At 40.5% G+C, this 23,257-nt stretch overlaps 1 protein-coding gene across 1 annotated transcript in view; it reads right to left on the bottom strand.

Annotated features, from left to right (window-relative positions):
• The window catches only part of als2b (alsin Rho guanine nucleotide exchange factor ALS2 b), a 68,899-nt gene that overhangs the window by 27,556 nt on the left and 18,086 nt on the right, over positions 1 to 23,257 (bottom strand). The window contains 9 exon segments of the mRNA XM_080422677.1: positions 6,338 to 6,466; positions 8,129 to 8,260; positions 10,937 to 11,105; positions 12,350 to 12,415; positions 14,239 to 14,428; positions 15,833 to 16,004; positions 17,450 to 17,710; positions 18,829 to 18,906; positions 19,135 to 19,231. Coding sequence (XP_080278803.1) covers positions 6,338 to 6,466; positions 8,129 to 8,260; positions 10,937 to 11,105; positions 12,350 to 12,415; positions 14,239 to 14,428; positions 15,833 to 16,004; positions 17,450 to 17,710; positions 18,829 to 18,906; positions 19,135 to 19,231 — 1,294 coding nt within the window.

The raw sequence follows: 23,257 nt of genomic DNA, 5'->3' as shown, positions 1-23,257 counted from the left end.
CATTTTCATATCAAGGTCCATTATTTATTTGGCATTAGAGCCACAGGCCACCGTTTGATGAGATTTAGACTCTCAGACCCAAGACTTAGAATATTTTGTTATAGTTGGATGAGATTTTGTCCACAATTCCATCCATGCTGCATTGGTGTTGGTACCATTAGGAGAGACAACAGGCAAACGTTGATCCAAATAACAATTCTTCGAAATTATCTAATTGTGTAAGACTTCTTGTACATTAAGTAATGCAGATGTTTAACAATAATTTAACTCTTGAGAGCGTAAAATGAAACCAAATGGACCCGTCCATTTGGTTTCATTTTACACTCTCAAGAGTTAAAGATCTAATAAGGGTCCATTTGGTTACCAACTCTCCATCATTTAGTTGGGGACCACCTGGGAACCCCTCAAGGACCACTGGTGGTCCCCGGACCACTGGTTGAGAACCACTGCTGTAAACAAACAGCTGAGATCCATGGTAAAAACAAAGAAATCACTGTTCCAGCACAGTACTACACAGTCACTTACAGGTTCTAATGTTCAGACCTCAGCAGTATGAAACAGTTTATATTCTCAGAGGACTTAGTTTTGTCTTCGACAAGACCTGCCGAAGGCCGAAAAAAATAAACATTTGACTTTGTCTGACTGGGAGTATGCTGCAGCAAGCTTAAGGTGTGCTTTTACAACAGGACCTGAAATAACAAGCAAACACATTTCATGACATGTCCATGGGATGCTGAATGCACTAGCAGGGAGACTCTCTACGAAAATAATAGTACAATAGTTTTCCTTTTTATCTAACATTGACTGCCAGAATTATTTCAGATTTTTTGCCAGAGATTTTTCATTGAAAAAAAAAAAGTACTCAGGAGCTGAGATACAGATGTTTTAAGTTTTAAGTTAACAAGGAAGTGGATAGGAGTGTAGATCTTCGAAAAATCATATCTCCTTGAAAGAAAATTGAAAAACGAGTTAACTCGATCTAGGCAATCAATGTGTTAACTATCATTGTAAACCGTACCTCTGTACAATTTGCAAACTGTTAACCCATTGAGACCTGAAGCCGATTCTACAAAATGTCTTCTAAATCCCAACAGTTTTCTAAAAAAAAGGTTTGTTGCTATATCAGTGGTTCTCAAACTTTTTCATAATTGTCAAGGACCCCCAAAATGATATGTATTTGGCTGCGGACCGCCATCTCAAAATATTTTGTTCCAGGGACCCCCCAGAAGCAAAGATTTTAGTTAAAAATGTTTAAAAGAATATATATATATTCACAGATTTGCACACATTTTCATAATAAATAAAAAAAATAGCAGATCTACAATCTACTAGCGTGGCACCGAGTGCCGCGCTACGAGTTATTTTTGAATAGCCAAAGTGTAAGATAATGCTTTTTTTAGCTCAAATCTAAAAATGACATGCGTTCCCGGTCTTAATGGGTTAATACAGTATTCAATCAATGAAACCATCAAGACAGGATAATCTAATCTCAAATCTAACAAAAAAATCACACCCTGTGTGAAGTGGGCGGTGTCTTGCTAGCTAATCACAATACTGAATGGAGTCAACCTATCATGTACAAAAGATAAATACATTTATTGAAACACTCTTTATGATGGACGAAACCATAACTTAAAAAAAACACATTTATGGTTTTTTTTAAGTTATGGTTTCTTATATAGGGGCTATGCACATGTGTCATGTGACACTGGCCAATCACAGTCCTGAATAGATTGTGATTGGCCAATCACAGCGCAGGATAATTGTACAAATTTCCAAACCTCACTTATAGGGGCGGTTTCACTGCCCAAGATAATTGTACAAATTTCCAAACCTCACTTATAGGGGCGGTTTCACCGCCCAAAAAAATTATGTACTCTTGAGAGCCTTGTACATTGAGAGTGCAACACTTTATTCAGGACAGGAGAGCTGATCCACTCTCAAAGGGCTGAAAGAGTGGGTGCGGGGGGGGGGGTATACATAGGGCAGAGAGGGTTCCATGGAAGCCATGGTCTCAAACACTACACTACTCACTAGTCGTGGGTAAGGAGCTACATTAAGACAGCACCCATTTGTAAAAGAGGCCTGTCCTCAATCATTGCCAATGTCAATTAAAACACAAGCCTATTAGTAGGTTAAAGGGAGACTGTCATGTACCCGGAAGGTCTTAGGTTCAATCCCCTCAATGACCAATGTTCCTTTGTAAGCTTATTTGAGTGCGTCACTGCACACAGCTCCCCAAGTGGCCAAGCACGCACATAACAAATAATGAGGTAAATATACTGTATAGGCCAGTGGTTCTCAAAATGGGATCCGGGGACCCCCAGGGCTCCTTGGAGGGGTACCAGGAGGTCCCCAGCCAAAATTAGTTAATATAGTGTCACAATCATTTTTAACCACTTTGACCATATTGTATAGTTTGGCCATTCAAAAATAGCAGATCTACAAGCTCATAGCGTGGCTCCGAGTGTTTATTTTTAAAACATCGTCAATATTTGTGCAAATGTTTGAATACAATATTTTTTAAAGCGAACATTTGTAACTGAAATCTTTGCTTCTGGGGGGTCCCTGGAACAAAATATTTTGACACGGGGGTCCGCGGCCAAATACATATAATTTTGGGGGTCCTTTGACATGAAAAAGTTTGAGAACCACTGAGGCAACCGCTTTTTTATTTTTAGAACTCATGCATTTTCCAAAAGAGGAAGTCAGATTCTATTTTGTGTCCGTGGCGGTGCTGGTTGCGTGTGCAATGCCTGGGAGCTGTGCATGCTGCCTGCAAACAGTGCACGTAAAAAACGTAATTTTTCCCGTTTACCAATCCTGCCACTGACGTAAAAAGCGTCATTTAAATTTTTTTCTTTTTTTTTTTGTTTTTGTTTCAAATTTGACCCAAAGACCAAGGAGATATGATTGTTTAAAGATCTAGACTCCCATCCACTTCCTTGTTAACTTAAAACTTAAAATTCTGTATCTCGGCTCCTGAGTACTTATTTTTTTCGATGAAAAATCTCTGGCAGTGGGCAAACGCGGCCAGCAATAATTGTGGCAGTGAATGAGTTAAGACCTGGAACGGATCTGTGTGTCATTTTTTTTTTTTGGAGCTAAAAAAGCATTATTTTACACTTTGGCTATTCAAAAATAGCAGATCTACAAGCTCATAGCGCGGCAAGTATATCTGCTATTTTTTTGAGAAATCGAGAAAATGTGTGCAAATCTTTGAATATATATATCTTTTTAAAGCGAACATTTGTAACTCAAATCTTTGCTTCTGGGGGGTCCCTGGAACAAAATGTTTTGAGATGGGAGTCCGTGGCCAAATACACATCATTTTGGGGGGTCCTTGACATGAATAAGTTTGAAAACCACTGACATAGCAACATAGTTAAAAAAATGTTAGGATTTCCATCTCAAAATATTCCATCTCATAATATAAAATATTCTGTTCCAGGGACCCCCCCAGAAGCAAAGATTTGAGTAAAAAAAATACAAATATATTAATCCAGGGCTGCCAACATTGGACTGTCAGAATCCAGGAGATTGGTTGGGGGCGTGGCTAGCGGGGGGTCTGGGGGTGCTCCCCCCGAATTTTTTAAAACAGTAGATGTAATTTCCTGTGTTTTGGAGAATTTTGTGAGTTTGATACTTTCATCAGGCTTGCTTTACTAGCATTGGAAAATAATGGCTACAATGTCATCCATTAAACAAGTAGGCCTACAGAAATTGAACATAGTAGATGTAATTTCCTGTGTTCTGGTGAATTTTGGGAGTCTGATACCAAATCCAGGAGAAAAACCAGAAGAAATGACGATCCAGGAGGGTGTCAGGAGACGTGGTCAAAAACCAGGAGACTCCTGCGGGATCCAGGAGTGTTGGCAGCCCTGTATTAATCTGCACACATTTTCTCGATTTTTCAAAAAATAGCAGATCTACAAGCTCGTAGCGCGGCACTCGGTGCCGCGCTACGAGCTTGTAGATCTGCTATTTTTTGAATAGCCAAAAGTGTAAAAGAATGTTGTTGTTTTTTAAGCTCAAATCTAAAAAGTGACACAGATGAGTTCCAGGTCTTAATGGCTTAAAAAGGGAACAGAGGATCACAAAAAGGAGACGTTTCAACAAGAGAACACGGTTTCATCAGATCATGATACAAGAAAAAAAAGAGTGCTATAGTCAAAGAAAAACAGGCATCATCACAACTGGGGAAGTGGGACCAAAATGCTCAGGGGGGGGGGGGGGGGGGGGGTGGTATGGGGGACCCCCCCCCAAGGACTGAAGCGAAGGCAGACACAGAAGAAGAGGAAGATAAAGTGAAAGTGAGAAAAGAGAACGAGAGAACGAGAGCAAGGAAGGCAGAGAGCGAAGTGACAGACAGCGAAGCAGTGGTGGAAACTAACTGAGTACATTTACTTAAGTACTGTACTTAAGTACAATTTTGAGGTATTTGTACTTTACTTGAGTATTTCCAATTTCCAATACTTTTACTTCTACTCCACTACATCTCAGAGGCAAATATTGTACTTTTACTCCACTACAATTATTTGAAAACTTTAGTTACTAGTTACTTTAAAGATATAAATTATGATATCATGAAACATACACCCTATTTTATACATAGGCTATTTGAAAATAGCCGATCTACAAGTACTTTTACTCAAGTAATTTTTGAATTCCGGACTTTTAATTGTAACAGAGTACTTCTACATAGCAGTATTGATACTTTTACTTAAGTAAAACATTTGATTACTTTTTCCACCACTGCAGCGAAGTGACAGTCAGCGAGGCAGACAGAGAGAGAGAGAGAGAGAGAGAGAGAGAGAGAGAGAGAGAGAGAGAGAGAGAGAGAGAGACAGAGACAGAGACAGAGACAGAGAGAGAGAGAGAGAGAGAGATACTAGATTTGGGGGTGGTGGGGAGGGGTATCGCTACCGTTTTTTTTCACTGGCTCCTTGTACTTACGAGACTTTTATAAGGCGCCACGCCCTGACAGCACGGAGACAAACACACACACACACACAAATACTTGAAAACACACCAGGAACAGCGTTTCAGAAAAGAGATTTGACACAGCCCATGCAGGAAGAGGTGCTTGTGTGTGTGTGTGTGCGTGTGTGCGTGCGTGCGTGCGTGTGTCCGTCTAGCTGACTTTTGCATGTGCTGGTACATATACGTGCATTTATGAGCATGTGCAAAATTATGCAAGTGTAAATGTGTGTTTTGTCCAGTGGTGTAAAGTAACTAAGTACATTTACTCAAGTACTGTACTTAAGCACAATTTTGAGGTACTTTTACTTTACTGGAGTATTTCCAATGTTCAAAACTTTTACTCCGCTACAATTATTTTAAATTTATTTTAGTTACTAGTTACTTTGCAGATAAAAGTATATTATATTATAAGACATACATTAACCACTTTAGCCCTATTTTATACCTAGGCTATTTGAACATAGCCGATCTACAAGCTCACCACGACGTGTTATGAGCTTGTAGATCTGCTATTTTCTTTTTTTAATGATTTTTTTTTTTTGGGCCTTTTTCTGCCTTTATTGATAGGACAGTCGACTGACAGGAAACGGGGAGAGAGAGAGATGGGGAGTGACGCGCAGCAAAGGTCGTCGGGATCGGGACTCGAACCCGCGACACGCCGTCAGGCTGGCATTGCAGCGTAGGGTGCCTGGACCGCCACGCTGCGGCCCAGGCCGATCTGCTATTTTCAAACATTTTAGTACTTTTACTTTTGGTACTTTAACCCATTAAGGCCTGAGGTTCCGATTCTACAAAATGTCTTCTAAATCCTAACATTATTTTTTTTTTTAAACGTATGTTTCTATATCAGTGGTTCTCAAACTTCTTCATGTGAAGGACCCCCAAAATTATTTGTATTTGGCCGCGGACCCCCATCTCAAAATATTTTGTTCCAGGGACCCCCAGGGGCAAAGATTTGAGTTACAAATGTTCGCTTTAAAAACCTATATATTCAAAGATTTGCACAAATGTTCACGATTTCTCAAAACTCTGCGCCGTGCTATGAGCTTGTATATCTGCTATTTTTGAATAGCCAGAGTGTAAAATAATGCCTTTTTAGCTCAAATCTAAAAAGGACACAGATGTCTTAATGGGTTAAGTACATCTTGATGCCAATACTTTTGTACTTTTACTCAAGTAACATTTTGAACCCAGGCCTTTTACTTTTATATCGTGGTATTGCTACTTTTACTTAAGTAAAAAATATCCGAGTACTTCCACCACTGGTTTTGCGTCTGTCTGTATCGGCCTACCTTACTGTGTTGCTGATGTGTGTGCGTGCGTGTGTGCATCTCTATGCTTGTGTGTAGCTGACCTGTGCGTGCACCAGGGCGTCGTTGAAGAGGATGAACCAGTTGACGGAGAAGCGGCCGGCGTTCTGTAGGGTCAGCGCCTTGTTGCTGCTCTCGCAGATCAGACGGCGGTGCGGCTTACGCAGTGAGTCCTGAAGGAGGGGGAAGCAGAGGCGAGGCAGACACACACCATTGTCTCTATGTTAACCCTTCAAGACCGGGAACGCATCTGTGTCATTTTAAGATTTCTTCGGCTATATATAAAAAATAGCAGATCTACAAGCTCATAGCGCGGCACCGAGTGCCGCGCTATGAGCTTGTAGATCTGCTATTTTTTTGTTGTTGTTGAAAAATCGTGAAAATGTGTGCAAATCTTTAGTTTGAATATATATATACTTTTTTTAAACCGAAAGTTTTTAACTGAAATGTTTGCTTCTGGGGATTTTTACAAATGTCTTCTAAATCCTAAAGGTCCTTACACACCGGGGGCGAATTTTTCATGCGAATAATACGTTTTTTTTAAAAAAAACCTTATAAAGTCAATGGAGGCTTCCATGGAGCAAAAAAGCGAAAAAGCGAAGCGAAAAAGTGTCTTTTAATTATTCGGAACGAGTCCTAATTTTGCGTATATTCGCATAATCGCCGGTGTGTGTGTTAACAGTTTTTTTTTCCTACATTTTTTTAATTTTGACTTATGTTGCTATATTATCAATGGTTATCAACTTTTTTTCATGTCAAGGACCCCCAAAATAATATGTATTTGACCACGGACCCCCTCCCATCTAAAAATATTTTGTTCCAGGGACCCCCAGAAGCAAAGATTTGAGTTAAAAATGTATATAAAAGATTTGCACAAATATTCAGGATTTTTCTAAAAATAGCAGATCTACAAGCTGATAGCGCGGCACTCTGTGCTGCGCTATGAGCTTGTATATCTGCTATTTTTGAATAGCCAAAGAAATCTTAAAATGACACACATGCGTTCCCTTCCCGGCCTTAAAGGGTTAAAGCGATATTTCACTTAAAAAAAAAAACATTGGGTCATTATATCGTCTACTCAGGTTTTGTGAGCCCCCCCAGACAGTTTTTAAGTTGCTTGATTCAGTATTTAGATATTTGATATTCATTTTTTATCAGACACACCCCCTTCCTATACAAACCCATTATAACTTCAAACTCCATTTTTAACCTGTTAGATTCATCAAAAACACCCGTTCTTGGTTCTGGTGACTCATCCTGCCCTCCTAATACGCGAGGGGGACGTGTTTTTTCGATAATTTTTTTCCGTTAATTTTATTTAATTGTTTTATTGAATTTCAATTTTTAATTTGAATTTTCCAAAACAAATAATAATAATAAAAAAATAATTGAAAAAAACACGGTCTCCTCACGTATTAGAAGGACACTATCAGTCACCAGAACCAAGGACGGGTGTTTACTTTCCGATGAATCTAACATGGTTAAAATGGAGTTTGAAGTTAACTTCTTCACAACTACTTAAAAACTGTCCGGGGTGCTCCCAAAAGCCTGAGTAGACGATAAAATGACCCCAAATTATTTTTTAAAGTGAATTATCCCTTTAACGTCTTATGTCATCTAGGAATTCTAATGCAGAGAATGAAATGGATTGAGACAATGAATAGCCAATTCTAGGGTTGGGAAATATATTGATATATAGTCTGGCATGTTGGATATTGTAATATGATATAAGTGTCGTCTTTCCCAGATTTTAACTACTTAATTTTATTTATACTCATAATAATCTGCAAACACACACACACACACACACACACACACACACACACACAGCATACCGTCATCTTGCCAGGGAAGCTCTTCCAGAAGTGGTAGGTGTAGTCTGCTTCCTTCCTCTTCCTCTTCAGGTGAAGGTCCAGGGCCTCGAACTTAGAGCAGCCATCTTGCAGCCTCTGGTAGTCACTGGAGCTCTGCACACGCACACGCACACGCACACGCACACACACACGTTTAGCTCAACCAATGAGCACTACAGCATAATCTAATTCAACATGAGGTTCTCCCAGAGTTAGTGTCAAAGTGTCCTTGAGCAAGACGCTGAACCCCTAATTGCTTAGGATGATTAGGTTGGTGCCTTGTATGGTTTCCTCTGCCATTGGTGTATGAATGTGTGGGTGATTGTAATGCACAATCATTGTAAAGCGCCTTGGATAAAGGCACTACATAAATGCACCATTTACCAATCCGCCATACGAAGCCAAAGTGCAGTAACTACGGAAAAAATGGTTTTACTGATAAATTAGTTTAACCTGAGGCTGATTCTACAAAATGTCTTCTAAATCCTAACTGTTTTTTGAAAAAAACTTATGTTACTATGTCAGTGGTTCTCAATCTTTTTCATGTCAAGGACCCCAAAACGTATATGTATTTGGCCGCGGACCCCCTTCTCAAAATATTTTGTTCCAGGGACCCCCAGAAGCAAATGTTTGAGTTACAAATATTTGCTTTAAAAATATATATATTTGAAAGATTTGCACACATTTTCACTATTTAAAAAAAATAGCAGATAAAAGCGTTTCAACGGGTCAGCGAAATGAGATATCGGCATATAAGTGATATTACACCAATGGTATATCTGTTCTTGAGGTAATTGTTTATCTCCCAAAATCACGAAGGCTAATTTCACCTTTGCAACAGTGTTTCTCAAACTTTTGAGAACCAATGTTTTTGGGGTACACATATACGTCGGTGAGTCCAAAAACGTAGTTACTGCACTTTGGCTTTGCAGGGCAGCATCCCACAGTTAACCCATTAAGACCTGAGGTGATTCTTTAAAATGTTTTCTAAATTCTAACAGTTTTTTGAAAAAAAAATCTGGAAAATATTTTTTCACGATTTTTCAAAAATAGCAGATCTACAAGTTCATAGCGCGGCACTCGGTGCCGCGCTATGAGCTTGTATATCTGCTATTTTTGAATAGCCAAAGAAATCTAAAGTGACACAGATGCGTTCCAGGTCTCAATGGGTTAAACCACCTAAACCTTAAACTTGGTTTGCTGAAAATAGCCGGTCTACAAGCTCACAGCGCGCTGCATTACGGCATGTTCTGAGCTTGTAGATCTAGCTTCTAGATCCTTTGCCGAATGGTCGGCCCCCAGAATAGAGACGCCAGAGGTCATGAGGTCAGCTCTATGTAAGCAGGGCTAGGTGATGCAAGCGAAGAACAAACGTCCGATAACAAGCAACGTACCTGTACTTCTGCCTGTTTGCACATATTGGAGGGATGAAAAAAGAACTATGAATCACTGTTTTGTGATTCATAACCAGTCACCTTGATAAGTACATACGTTTCAGTTTAACTGTACTTCCCATGATGCATTGTTCTGCACCTGACTTAACTCATTGACTGCCATTGATGAGTACACTCGTCGTTTGGCCCAAGGCTCACACCGCCAACTCGTCCAATAGGGCATAGCGCTGGCGGCCATTTTCTGGTTCCATTGTTCCAGACCCCATTCAATTTTCCCATAGAGATTTCCACAAATATTTATATCAATTATTTTAAGCCTAGAATGAAACCATTCAGGATCCTGGTGATTCGCATGACCATAAAACGTTTGATTCTGTGATTATTATAAAAAATAAAATAAAATAAATCACAGAATTAAATGTTTTATGGTCATGATTCACCAGGATCCTGGATGGCTTGATTCTAGGCTTAAATGAATTGATAGATAGATATATTTTGGAACTAGAAAATTATGTCTAACTCTGGCAGTCAATGAGTACATTTTTACATTCACCTACATTCTCAAGCATAGCTTTTGATGTCATATCATGGAACATAATGGAACAAAGACAAGCATTCGCATTCAGGTGAAATTGTACATGATGAGTCAGCAAAGCAGATCATTCCCTTACCAAAACATTATTACACGGATACAATCAAACTCAACTTTGAGCACATCGTCTATGTCGGGGTGGAAGCCTCATATGTTAAAAAAAAGTTACTTTTCAGATAAAAAAAAAATAGCAAAAGTAGCAGATCTACAAGCTCATAGCGCGTCGCTTCGCGCTGCGTTTCGAGCTTGTAGATCTGCTCATTTTCATGATTTTGTGTGACGCTGTAGTGTAGTGTGATCAAGTTAGGGCGTTAACCCATTGAGACCTGAAGCCGATTCTACATGTCTCCTAAATCTAAACAGTATTCTGAAAAATGTATGTTTCTATATCAGTGGTTCTCAAACTTTTTCATGTCAAGGACCCCCAAAATGATATGTATTTGGCCGCCGACCCCCATCAAAATATTTTGTTCCAGGGACCCCCCAGAGGCAACGATTTGAGTAAAAAAAAAATCGCTTTAAAAATATATATATTCAAAGATTTGCACAAATTTTCACGATTTTTCAAAAATAGCAGATCTACAAGCTCGTAGCGCGGCACTCGGTGCCGCGCTATGAGCTTGTATATCTGCTATTTTTGAATAGCCCAAAGTGTAAAATAATGCTTTTTAGCTCAAATCTAAAAATGACACAGTTCCAGGTCTTAATGGGTTAATTTATGAAAAAACACAAAAAAGGAAAACCTATGGAGATAAAGAGGTTTCTGCAGTGACAATAAATTCCGGCGTCCTTGTCCTGACGTACCACCTCGAAGCAGGTGGCCAGTTTGAGCAGCAGCCGCCCGTACTCGCGGAGGTGTCGCAGCGGCAGGTAGAAGAGCGCCGCCAGCAGGTCGGCGATGGGCGGCGCGGCGCACTCCTCGCTGCTCTCCGCCAACTTCAGGAGCAGCTCGGGACTCTTCCCGAAGAAATCTCTGCAGGGCCCATGGAGAGAGAGAGAGAGAGAGAGAGAGAGAGCGTGGATTAAAAGTTCCACGACTGATTTCAGCAGTGGTGGAAAAAGTACTAAAATGTTTTACTTAACTCTCTCAGTGCCACGCCCCGACATATCCCGAGTTTTTCCCCGAGTACCCTCAGTGCCAGCACGAGAAATCCCGAGTTTTTACTTTTGACTGTGGTCGCGTTATTCTGTTTATTTTTCATGATCACTTTCGCTTCCTGACTACATCAGACTCACCCGGAGCCGGATGTAAAAAAAAAAAATTCATTTCCGGGTCACGTTGTTTTTCTCCGGTGATTTTCGGCCAGAATAGGGAAAGTCACGGTTTTTCACACGGTATAAAAAGCGAACGGAGAGGTCCACGTCTACTCTCTTTGGTCTGGGTGACGATCAGTCATCGTAGTCGTGTATCGCATCGTAATTTAGCGCGATCAACGATTGTCGAAAATGTCAACATCCGGTTCTGACCGGATATGACGTGAGCCTGTTTGGGAGGGGGCGAGTGAGCCAGCGAGATCATCAATGTGTCGATTTGTTGCTCTCTACTGGTAGAACTGGTATTATGGGTTTAAAACCCCAATCAGATCATTTATTTGAATGAAAAATTACAAAATTGCAAAATAAAAAAAAACGCAAATTCCTGGCAGTTTGGGAGTACTTTATGAAAATACTCTTGGCACTGAAAGAGTTAAGTAAAAAAAAAAAAAACTCACAAGCAAAAGTCCGGAATTCTAAATGTACTTGAGTAAAAGTACAAAATTATTGGTATCAAAATTTACCTAAAGTACCATAAGTACTTCAAATGTATACACTCTTTTGAAAATAGCAGATCTACAAGCTCACAATGCCTCACATCGCAACGCATTGTGAGCTTGGAGATCTGCTTGTAGACATTGTGAGCTTGTAGATCTGCTATTTTCAAAAGGCCGAAATGTACATATAGGGCTGAAGTGGTTTTGTAATAATAATCAAAATCTTCAAAGTAACTACCGGTAGTAACTAATAAAGTAATAATAATCGAAGTCGGTAATAATTGTAGTGGAGTAAAAGTACAATATTTGCCTCTGAGATGTAGTGGAGCAGAAGCAAAAGCATTGGAAATTGGAAATACTGAAGTAAAGTACAAATAACAAAAAAATGTATTGAAGTACAGTACTTCAGTACATGTACATAGTTACTTTCCACCACTGGTGCGTGCGTGCGTGCGTGTACACTCACAGTGAGGGCTTGGTCAGTGTCTGAAATCCCCCCATCACCTGGAAGTTGCCCACTGAGCTGCAATACCTTGGAAAGAGAGATGGAAGTAAGTCGTATTCTACATGACGTCATCATGCAACAAAATCACAAGGTCATCAATTACAATTACTAGAGGTTTGGGCCGCTTCGCGGCCCTCACATCTAGGCCCGATCAACATTTGAGAAATGTTAGGATGTAGTACAAATTGTAGTTTTTTATTAACCGTACACTATGTAAGTACATTGAAGGCGGGGAAAGAAGCCTATTATAGCCAGAGCACTAGCCTCGATCTCCAGGCTTTTATCGTTTAGTTTTGCTAAAAAATAAAAGCCTGGACCAGCGCGTCGGTGTACCCGGTATAGGAAGTGTTTAATTTCCCCAACCAACCAGAGTGCAGTGGGCGTCGCTCGTAATGTTGTGTTGACGGGGCGGGGGGCTGACGGACAGATCGGTGAACCAATGGGATCAGGCGCATTCTCTCCGCGCTGATTTTAAACCCGCCCCTCTATACACGAAAGCGGGAAGGCTAGTGCAGCCTACCAGAGCACTGATCAACAGTCTGTGGCAAGTTTCGGGGCAAGTGGAGTGATCGTGTGTTGACCAACCCCTGACACATTTTGGAGGTCATTTCAATTAAAGTAGTAGGAGAGGTCATTTCAATTAACTCATTCCCTGCCTAGAACGACTAAAACGACTTCTGTCCCATAAGCCCTGTCTGCCTAGAACGACTAGAACGACTTTTAATGTATTTTATTTTTTTGACCCAAAGACCAAGGAGATATGATTTTTTGAAGATCTAGACTCCCATCCACTTCCTTGTTAACTTAAAACTTAAAAATTCTGTATCTCGGCTCCTGAGTACTTTTTTTTCTCAATGAAAAGATCTCTGGCAGCGGGCAAACGCGTCCAGAAATAATTCAGGCAGTGAATGAGTTAAAGGTAGGGTAAGTGATTTGCAATTATTCAAATAATTGCAAAATGGGTCTATGTTCTGATAGTGCTCGTTACTATAGAGTGTCCTGTCCATATAAGGAGTCACCATGTCTCTCCAGCTCTTTATAAAACAGAAAATGCATTTTCGTTTCAGTTTCAGTTTCATTTCCAATTTTATCCAATCAGGATAGAGAACTCAATCAGGATATAGATTAAACAAGTGAAATTGGAAGTGGTGACACTAAGAAATGAGCAGGCAAAATTAGAACTGGAACACTATAAAAATGAAGCTTAAAAATGGGTACTTTCTCCTGATTGGCTGAGATTTTGACACCTACCAGAAAATGTATTTTCTGTTTATTAAAGAGCTGGAGAGACGGGGAGACTCCTGTTACTGAACAAACACTCTATAGCAATGATTACTATCAGAATATAGCGCTTTAACCTTTAAAAAAAATACTTTTTGTTTTAACCCAAAAATATCACTTACCCTACCTTTAAAGTAGTAGGATTTTAGATAATCACAATTCTTTTTTGCATATTCGTCATAATCATCTCCACGTTGAAAATGTTTCAAATATTAGCGCGGCACTCGGTGCTACAGTATCTGCTATTTTTGTAGTAATAGCCAAATAAAAATCTAAAAATGACTCACAGATCCTGGTCTTAACCCATTAATACCTGGAACGCATCTGTGTCACTTTAGATTTCTTTAGGCTATTCAAAAATAGCAGATATACAAGCTCATAGCGCGGCACCGAGTGCCGCGCTACGAGCTTGTAGATCTGCTATTTTTGAAAAATCGAGGAAAAAAAAAATTGATTTTTTTTCTCAATTTTTTTTTAGGATTTAGAAGACATTTCTAGAATCTTCTCAGGTCTTAATGGGTTAATGGTCTTAGCCCTGATATCTCTGCATGCTATTATGAACGCCTTACTCGTGGTAAGACTCCACGAAGACGGCGGCGTGGTCCAGCACGAGCAGGCCCTTGACGTCGCGCCCGCGCCGGAGGTTGGCGGTGAGGCTGGCCGAGTGCCGCCCCGTCAGGTGGCACAGGAGGCCGAACCGGGACGCCAGGGTCTGGAGCAGACCCAGCAGTGTGGGCCCCAGGGCCGAGCTCAGGTTCTCTGCAGAGAAAAGACCTAAGGACACTCAAACATCCATTTTGAATCTTGTATATTGGACAAACCCCGGATGGACTGAGTCAGGATTGACTCTTGTTTCGCATCTGTGTCACTTTAGATGTCTTTAGGCTATTCAAAAATAGCAGATATACAAGCTCATAGCGCGGCACCGAGTGCCGCGCTATGAGCTTGTAGATCTGCTATTTTTGAAAAATAGTGAAAATAATTTTTTTATATTTTTTTTCTGAATTTTTTTTAGGATTTAGATTTTTTCTAGACGCGGCCTCAGGTCTTAATGGGTTAAGATCCTACTTGCAGCAAGCAACAAAACTATCACAAAGAACTGGTTGCAGAACAATTGCCCTACTATGGGGATATTTGTCAGTATTGTGAGACAATTGCATCTCCTAGAGCATCTCTGGTGATTGCTGGCTGCGTCCTCTCTATTGCATTTCATCTCAAATCCTGTAAACATGTTTCTGTTTCTATTACTGGTATCGAATGTCCCATGACCTCTTTCTTTCTGTTTGTTTGTTTGTTTGATTACCTGTATGTTTTTGCCTTATTTTTTGCTTTTTTCTTGTTGCCTTTCTGTACTATTTGATTGTATGTCTTGTCTTACAAAACTTTGAAACCTGAAAAATAAACCTGAAAATAAAGAGTTAAAAACAAATATATATATCGGTCATTTGCATGTAATCCTACGGGCTGGGGCAGGCACCTGTCAATGGGGAGCAGTGGTGGAAACTAAGTACATTTACTCAAGTGCTGTACTTAAGTATAATTTTGAGGTATTTCTTTACTTTACTGGAGTATTTCCAATTTTTTGTACTTTTACTTCTACTCCACTACATCACAGAGGCAAATATTGTACTTTTACTCCACTACAAGTATTTGAAAACTTTAGTTACTAGTTACTTTGCAGAAATAGATTATTACATTATAAACCTAGGCTATCTGAAAATAGCCGATCTGCAAGTTGTGAGCTTGCAGATCTGCTATTTTCAAACATTTTAGTACTTTTACTTTTGGTACTTTAAGTACATTTTGATACCAATACTTGTGCACTTTTACTCAAGTGAATTTTGAATTACGGACTTTCACTTGTAACAGAGTACTTCTAACATTGCTGTATTGATACTTTTACTCAAGTAAGACATTTGAGTACTTTTTTCCACCACTGGAACACACACACACACACACACACACACACACACACACACACACACACACACACACACACACACACACACACACACACACACACACACACACACACACACACACACACACACACACACACACACACACAGATAAAAGCATATTCCCACAATCACTAAATATGTGTAGTGAACCGCCCACATTTCAGTACTCAAGTACTTTGTCCTCCATCACTGTGCCGCTCACCAAGGTCCAGCAGGGGGCGCAGTATCTGCGTCTTGATGCTGCAGAGCTTGCAGTAGAACTTCCTCTCCGCCGAGGCCAGCTCGTGGAGGCTGGCGATGAAGCCCATGACGTTGCGGTCCGACAGCGCCACGCACCGCTGCCCGCCGGCGAACACGCCACTCACATAGCCCAGCTGGAACACGAACACACACACACACACACACACACACACACACACACACACACACACACACACACACACACACACACACACACACACACACACACACACACACACACACACACACACACACACACACACACACACACACACACACACAACGTGGGAAAAGAGCAGTCAAATGTTTTACTCAAGTAAAAGTATCAATACTGCAATGTAGAAGAAGTCAGGAATTAAACATTTACTTGAGTAAAACTACAAGAGTATTGGTATCAAAATGTACTTAAAAGTACCAAAAGTAAAAGTACTAAAAAATGTTTGAAAATAGCCGATCTACAAGCTCACGTCGCATCGCGACGCGTTGTGAGCTTGTAGGGCTGAAGTGGTTAATTTATGTTTTATAATGTAATAATTTATAGTAACTAAAGTTTTCAAATAATTGTAGTGGAGTAAAAGTACAATATTTGCCTCTGAGATGTAGTGGAGTAGAAGTGAAAGTATAGGAAAAATGGAAATACTTCAGTTAAGTAAAAAAAAAAAGTAAATGTACTCACCCGTATTTTCCGCACTATAAGGCGCACCGTCAGTGCGCCTTATAGTGCGGATGCGCCTTATAATCCGATGCGCCTTATATATGTATCAATATTGGTTCCCTTGGTTTCCGCACTATAAGCCGCACCGTCAGTCCGCCTTATAGTGCGGATGCGCCTTATAATGCGGTGCGCCCTATATATGAAAATAATACATTTATTGAAGGTGCCTTATACTCAGATGCGCCTTATAGAGCATCGCAGTTCCCGCCCACTTCCTGGTTTTTCCTGGTGCCGGAAGGAAAAACTCAATGCATTTTTCCATTGACATTTCCAAAAATATTTATATCTATTAATTTAAGCCTCGAATCAAGCCATCATGACATGACATGAATCATGACCATAAAACTTTTGATTCTGTGATATTTTCTTTTTGAAAACGGCAAAAAAAACACATTGGGTGCCAAAACCGTATATATACTGTATACCTGACTGTATGTGTGTAATGAGGGGATCACCGTGAGGACGGTGATCACTGAAAATATTTTGTGACTACTTGAAAAAGGTTCAAATTTTTTTACAAATCCTGGCACTCAAAGTATAATATTTTAATAAACCTCTGGCACCCAATGTGTTAAATATAGTATATCATACAATTAAATATAAAATAAAAAAAAATCACAGAAAAAAACGTTTTATGGTCATGATTCATGTCATGTCATGATGGCTTGATTCGAGGCTTAAATTAATAGATATAAATATTTTTGGAAATGTCAATGGGAAAAATGCATTGAGTTGTTCCTTCCGGCACCACGAAAAACCAGGAAGTGGGCGGGAACTGCGATGCTCTATAGTGCGGAAAATACGGTAGTTACTTTCCACCACTGGTCTGGTCTCGTCCCCCCCCGTCCCCTCTCTCCTCCTTACATTCATACAGAAGGGCAGGAGGACCGGCTGCTGGGTGTAGCAGCCTCCGGCCTGCTCCTCCTCCTCCTCCTCCTGCCCTTCCTCGCTCTTCTTCTTCTTCTCCTCGCCCCCGTCTCCCTCGGCGCCGCCGCCCTCCGGAGCGCCCTCCTTCACCTGCTGCCCGCTGTAGTAGAGGATGGGCTGCATGCAGTCTCCGTCGGCCAGGAGCAGGGTGTGCTTCTCGCCCGCCGCCACGTCCCACACCCTGATGCCTTCTGACAGCTGATAGGACGGACGGGAAGGAGAACCAATCAGAGAGAGTTATCGCTACATTATCCACTCTGTGGCAGGGGGTCTTCCAACGCTTTCAGGCCAGGGACCCCCTAGCTGAGAGAGAGACGAAGCAGGGACCCCCCTCTATATTGTATAAAATTATGTTTCAGATTAGACTTTTTCTCCCCTCTACACCTACACCTCTTTGCCAAAAAATAGCCGATCTACAAGCTCACAACGCCTCGCAGCGCGAGGCGTTGTGAGCTTGTAGATCTGCTATTTTTGGCTAAAGTTCTCCTCAGAAAAGGGATGCTAGGGTTCAAGTAGTTAAGGTAAAAAAAAAAGTCATAACACACAAATATTTGGCGGCCCCCCCTGTAGTGACTCTGAGGACCCCCTAGGGGTCCCGGACCCCCTGTTGAAGACCCCTGCTCTATGGGGGCCTAGTGGCGAGATCCGTGACAGAGATGATTGTCATTTCAGAGATAATTGTCATTTCTAACAGAGAACATGCAGAGGGTTGGAATAGTACAGTGGTCGTCAAACCTTTTTTTATTTCCTTATGTAATATCACTGAACAGTATATGGGGTGGGAGAGACTGAGGGTTCTCTTTTTTGTCTTTTTTTTTTCCGTCTTTGGATTTTGTGATATAGAAGAAAAAAAATAAGAATGCACATTGCTGCAACTGATAATACATTTTGTAATATTTTGTTCTCAATAAAACATACAGTCCATTGGGTTTCATGTGTTCACTCTCCGAGTGAACAAAATGATGAATATCGTTAACTCATTCACTGCCACTGACGTAAAAAACGTAATTTGTCCCGTTTACCAATCCTGCCACTGACGTAAAAAACGTAATTTTTTTTTTTTCAAAAAAAATTTTTTTTTTTTTTTTTTTTTTTTTTAGTTCTTTTTTCAAATTTGACCCAAAGACCAAGGAGATATGATTGTTTAAAGATCTACACTCCCATCCACTTCCTTGTTAACTTAAAACTTAAAAATTCTGTATCTCGGCTCCTGAGTACTTTTTTTTTTAAATGAAAAATCTCTGGCAGTGGGCAAACGCGGTCAGCAATAATTGTGGCAGTGAATGAGCAACGGACGAACATCGATGGTTTCTTACCTTAGCGAGGCGGGGAATCGTGCTGGGAGACTCCATGTGTCCCAGCTGTCCTGAGCTGTTACTGCCCCACGAGAACACCTGCAGGGCAGGTGCGCACACGCACACACACACGCACACACACACGCGCACAAACACACACACACACGCACACACACACACACACACACACACACACACACACACAGCTCAGTTAGAATCCTTGTCCCTGGAGGTTGCTCCAGATGCAGCAGCGAGCAAAACATTAAAGTGTCGATTAAAGAGTTAACTCGAGGGGCTGTGCGTTGAGTTTGAGGTGGAAAAACTAACCTGAGACTGTGCCGTCAGAGCCAGGGAGTGCAGAGCCCCCGCAGACACGCGCACCACCTCCTTGTTGCTCAGGCTCTTGATGCACAGCGGCTGGAGCCTGAACACACAGAGGACATTATTAACCCAATTAAGACCTGAGGCGATTCTTTAACCCATTAATACCTGGAACGCATCTGTGTCACTTTAGATTTCTTTGGCTATTCAAAAATAGCAGATCTACAAGCTCATAGCGCGGCACCGAGTGCCGCGCTACGAGCTTGCAGATCTGCTATTTTTGAAAAATCGTGATTTTTTTTTCAAATTTTTTTTTCCAAAAAACTGTTAGGATTTAAAAAAAAATTAAAGAATTGCCTCAGGTCTTAAAGGGTTAAAATGTTTCTAAATCCTAACAGTTTTTTGAAAAATATATTAAAAAAAAACTTTTTTCACGATTTTTCAAAAATAGCAGATCTACAAGCTCGGTGCCGTGCTATGAGCTTGTATATCTGCTATTTTTGAATAGCCAATGAAATCTAAAGTGACACAGATGCGTTCCAGTGTCTTAATGGGTTAAAGCAGGGGTGGGTAACTTTGATGATGGAGAGGGCCACTATATTTCTACACTCACTCCAGAGGGCCACGTTGCTGCATACTGTCGGGCAGACACCTCTTACCTGCGTATTTTAACTTTTTTTCGTACATTAATGCCGTATTTAGCCATTCTATGTCCCACAAAAGTAGCAAAAATAGCACATCTGCAAGCTCAAAATGCGTCGCAGCGCGACGCGTTTTGAGCTTGTAGATCTGCTATTTTTGCTATTTTACAATTGGAATGCCGATTTTTTTTTTGGTGCTATTTTTGTATTGGAATCCTGAAAAGTAACATTTTTATTCAAATGCTTTAGTTATACTTATGTTAACTTTATGAACCTAAATAGAAATATAGTGGACATAAAAAAGACAATATAATTGTAATACTAGTCATTAAGCTAATATAGACTGAAGTAATTAAAGCGGGGCATGTTTGCATGTTTGCAAATGTAACAGCTGAAATCAATACTATATCAGTATTCTGATATTAACCAAGGATATTAATCCTTGATACACCCCTGTTGTTGACTTGTGTGTACAACGATCAGCCCTATACAAAGAGTCACAACACCAGAGGGAGCGACGACAACAATCTGGTACCACCCACCATTAGAACAAGCATGGGTGCATTCTCTTTCTACTGCGCTGCCACCAAAGTGTGGAATGCCCTGACACCACCCCATCACCCATTAAGAACCTACGTATCTGTGTCATTTTTCGATTTATTTGGCTATTAAGAAATAGCAGATCTACAAGCTCATAGCGCGGCACCGAGTGCCGGCTATGAGCTTGTAGATCTGCTACTTTTGAAAAATCTTGAAAATGTGTGCAAATCTTTGAATATATATATTTTTAAAGCAAACATTTTAACTAAAATCTTTGCTTCTGGGGGATTCTACAGTGTCTTCTAAATCCTAACAGTTTTCTAAAAAACTTATGTTGCTATAATATCAGTGGTTCTCAATGTCAAGGACCCCCCAAAATTATATGTATTTGGCTGCGGACCCCCATCGGACCCCCATCTCAAGATATGTTGACCCTCCAGAAGCAAAGATTTGAGTTAAAAATGTTCGCTTTAAAATATATAGAGTATATATTCAAAGATGTGCACACATTTTCAAGATAAAAAAAAAGATCTACAAACTCGTAGCACCGCACTTGGTGCCACGCTATGAGCTTGTATATCTGCTATTTTTGAATAGCCAAATATATCTAAAATGACACAGATGCGTTCCCGGTCTTATTGGGTTAAATACATGTGGATCACTGGCTTCAAAACAGGCCTGAAAATCCACCTTTCAGGAGGCCAAAAGGGGAGGTAAACTCACTTCTACAATAGAAAGGTGATGGCATTAACTGCCTACTGTTTTTTTCTCCCCTACTTTGTACATCTAGTGTTTTATACATGTTAATGATATTGTATTGTGGTGTCATTTTTATGCTATGTTGCTGAATTGAATACGTAGGACCACAATGGAAACAGGTCCCCAGGACTTTTTTGTGTTATCCTTTTAGCTCAATTGTCAGTGACTGGCTGTGCCTCGAGCTGTTTACGTTTCTGTCTAATACAGTATTCAATCAATCAATCAAACCCTGACACACCGCTGTTGTTGACTTATATGTAAAAGGACATAACTACTAGAGGTGAGGTGATAAGTCACACTAAACACAATGCTAATTCATCCCTGAGAGTGTAAACATTTCACCCAAACTGGTCTGTTTGGACGCTCAAAGAGATGAACAGAGAAGATGAGAAGATGAAACGACAAGACAGACACAACGCAGCTCAGGCGGTTTAGTTTAGATCAATTTAGCCCACTTTTAGTTCAAAATTGAGTTGAGTTTAATTCAGTTTAGTTTGCTTTTAAAAGGACCACACTTCTCAGTTACAGCCAAAAAACTGAAGCACAGAATCACAGGGCTTCTTACTACAGACTACCATGATAATTATATGACATTAAACAAAAAGAATAGTTCCAGTCAAGCAATCTTACTGGTTGGTCACATCCATGGAATTTGTTTGTGATTATCTGCATTACACGCGCTGCTTTGAAGGAAACGTTCTACTTAGCGAAAGCTCTAAGCATGACTTGTCATGGCTATGCAATATGATATAAATACACATCGCTTCTCTTTCAAAGATTCACAACAGAATATCAAACTCAATTTCATTTTAATGCAATGTCAGCGTGCCTTCATCCCTCATTCCTCTCACTGGGTGACCTCAGAAAGGTTCACTGTTACGTTCAGGGCGTGACGACCAAGAGCAGGAATTTCAGGGAGGCCACGAAGGCCATTGGCCGTCATTGGCCCTCAGTTTGGCCTTGTGCCCCATCAAAAAATGTCATGCCCTGAGTCGAGGCCACAGTGGCCTTAATGCCCCAGCTGACTGTACCACTTTCTCCTCCGTTTCATTCTCGTCAGTATGTAGACACCAGTGTTTCTTTCTTGTTAACCCATTCAGACCTGGAGCGCATCTGTGTCACTTCTTGATTTTGAGCTAAAAGAGCAGAATTTCTGTGAAATCGTGAAAATGTGAAAATCTCGGAATATATATTGTTTTAAAGCAAACATTTGTAACTCAAATCTTTGCTTCTGGGGGGTCACTGGAACAAAATATTTTGAGATGGGGGTCCGCGGCCAAATACATTGGTTTGAGCAAATACAACAGTTTGAGCACCACTGATATAGAAACATTTTCAAAAAACAGTTTAGAATTTAATTTAGAAGACATTTGTAGAATAGGCTTCAGGTCTTAATGGGTTAATATGTAGACACCAGTGTCTCTTTCTTGTCATGTAGACACCAGTGTCTCTTTCTTGTTAATATGTAGACACCAGTGTCTCTTTCTTGTTAATATGTAGACACCAGTGTCTCTTTCTTGTAGACACCAGTGTCTCTTTCTTGTCATGTAGACACCAGTGTCTCTTTCTTGTAGACACCAGTGTCTCTTTCTTGTCATGTAGACACCAGTGTCTCTTTCTTGTCATGTAGACACCAGTGTCTCTTTCTTGTAGACACCAGTGTCTCTTTCTTGTCATGTAGACACCAGTGTCTCTTTCTTGTCATGTAGACACCAGTGTCTCTTTCTTGTAGACACCAGTGTCTCTTTCTTGTCATGTAGACACCAGTGTCTCTTTCTTGTAGACACCAGTGTCTCTTTCTTGTCATGTAGACACCAGTGTCTCTTTCTTGTCATGTAGACACCAGTGTCTCTTTCTTGTCATATAGACACCAGTGTCTCTTTCTTGTAGACACCAGTGTCTCTTTCTTGTCATGTAGACACCAGTGTCTCTTTCTTGTTAATATGTAGACACCAGTGTCTCTTTCTTGTTAATATGTAGACACCAGTGTCTCTTTCTTGTAGACACCAATGTCTCTTTCTTGTCATGTAGACACCAGTGTCTCTTTCTTGTCATGTAGACACCAGTGTCTTTTGTTGAGATTCTTAACTCCCCATCTTTAAACCAATCCAGTGACTTTGATTGGTTCAGGGCTGAGCATGGATCAGATTGTAAATTCCATCATTTATTTATTTCACTGCAGATAGTCT

The sequence above is a fragment of the Gymnoscopelus braueri genome, assembly GCF_963280865.1.
Source record: "Gymnoscopelus braueri genome assembly, chromosome: 24".
In the NCBI taxonomy this organism is placed as follows: domain Eukaryota; kingdom Metazoa; phylum Chordata; class Actinopteri; order Myctophiformes; family Myctophidae; genus Gymnoscopelus; species Gymnoscopelus braueri.
The sequence above is the reverse complement of the archived record's forward strand: the minus strand, read 5'-3'. Positions and strand labels throughout refer to the sequence as shown.